Raw genomic sequence first — 1502 nt, 5'->3', positions numbered from 1 at the left:
AAGAGAGCTGTAACACAGTAAAGGCTTGTTCGCAGAAGAATCCTGTTGCCTCGAGTCGTTCTTGCTGGCGGGACATTGAGCACGTGACATACATGAACCTTTGGAGGACATTTCTTATTCAACCTACCACAGACAATAATATTTTAGGTACTTTATTATTAGATGAATCATCTTAATTCATAAAAATGATTAAAAATTTTATTTAGCCATTTTCAAAGAAAGATAAGAACATTAAAATTCAAAATTCTCTGAGCATTTCTTTAAAATTAGGAAACTTACAGAGAAAAATGTGAAATTTTAATACCAAATAAAAAACAACTTTTTTGTTATGTCTAAACCTTTTTCTGTAATATTTTTTTCAGAGAATCCATGACTTGCTTGTTTCTCAGGCTATAGATAATTGGATTTAACACAGGAATTATGACTGCATAAAGCACAGAGTCTATGATATCTTGATCATCTGCTTCCTGAGATAGAGGGAAAACATACATGAAGAGAAGAGGCCCATAGTATAAAGACACAGATAAGAGATGGGCACCACAGGTTGAGAACGCCTTCCTTATACCTTGGAGAGATTTCCTTTGCAAAATTGTAAACAGCACTAGAGTATAGGAAACAAGAACAATCACAATGGTGAAGATTTGAACTATTCCAGCAAAAACAAATACCAGTTGAAAATTAAGAGTAGAGTCTGTACAGGAAATCTTGAGCAATGGCATGATGTCACAGTAAAAGTGATGTACTATATTGGAATTGCAGAAGGTTAATAGAAATAAAAATCCCTCATGTATCGAAGCATGAAGAAATCCACCTACAAAACACAAGACTAATAGACATATGCAGAGTCTATTAGTCATAATCATTGGATAAAGTAAAGGTTTGCATATGGCTACATAGCGATCATAAGCCATAGCTGCCAACAAGAAGCATTCTGTAGTAAGAAAGACGGCAAAGAAAAAAAATTGTGTCATGCAATCAGAGAAGGAAATTACCTTACTCATCTGTAAGAAATTGAGTAACATCTTCGGTGTCACTGTGGATGATAGACAAGCATCCACAAAAGCCAGATGACCAAGAAAGAAGTACATAGGTATATGTAAGTGAGAGTCACTCCAGATCAGAGCAATTAGACCAAGGTTCCCTACTATAGTGATGAGATAGATTACCAGGAATAACAAGAACAAGGGCCCCTGTAGCTCTGGAGACTCTGTGAGCCCTGTAAGCACAAACTCTGTCCACACAGTTGAATTTTTCATTTCTGAATCCTCAATGGATAGCCCCTAAAATAAAACACATGAAAAAGAATGTTCACCAGGATTTATCAATCAAATTTTAGGAGAGTACATTTGATATAGACTAATAACCATATCAGTATATCATTTTATTTATTTATTTTTAAAAATAGCTTTTGAAGGAGCTATGTAGAAGCTAAAAGCCTCTATAAAACTAATTTTTACCCATCTTGTACTTCGTGGCTCTTGGCTAGACAGAGTGTGTGTTTT

The 1502-nt window shown here is 34.9% G+C and overlaps 1 protein-coding gene across 1 annotated transcript; it reads right to left on the bottom strand.

The window, feature by feature from the left end:
• Positions 1 to 332: 332 nt before the first annotated feature.
• On the bottom strand, positions 333 to 1256 carry Or5h24b (olfactory receptor family 5 subfamily H member 24B). Its single transcript, NM_001000052.1, has one exon. The coding sequence runs from the start codon at positions 1254 to 1256 to the stop codon at positions 333 to 335; it is 924 nt and encodes a 307-aa protein (NP_001000052.1).
• Between the last annotated feature and the right edge of the window lie 246 nt (positions 1257 to 1502).

Source organism: Rattus norvegicus, chromosome 11 (genome assembly GCF_036323735.1).
Source record: "Rattus norvegicus strain BN/NHsdMcwi chromosome 11, GRCr8, whole genome shotgun sequence".
NCBI lineage: Eukaryota > Metazoa > Chordata > Mammalia > Rodentia > Muridae > Rattus > Rattus norvegicus.
The sequence above is the reverse complement of the archived record's forward strand: the minus strand, read 5'-3'. Positions and strand labels throughout refer to the sequence as shown.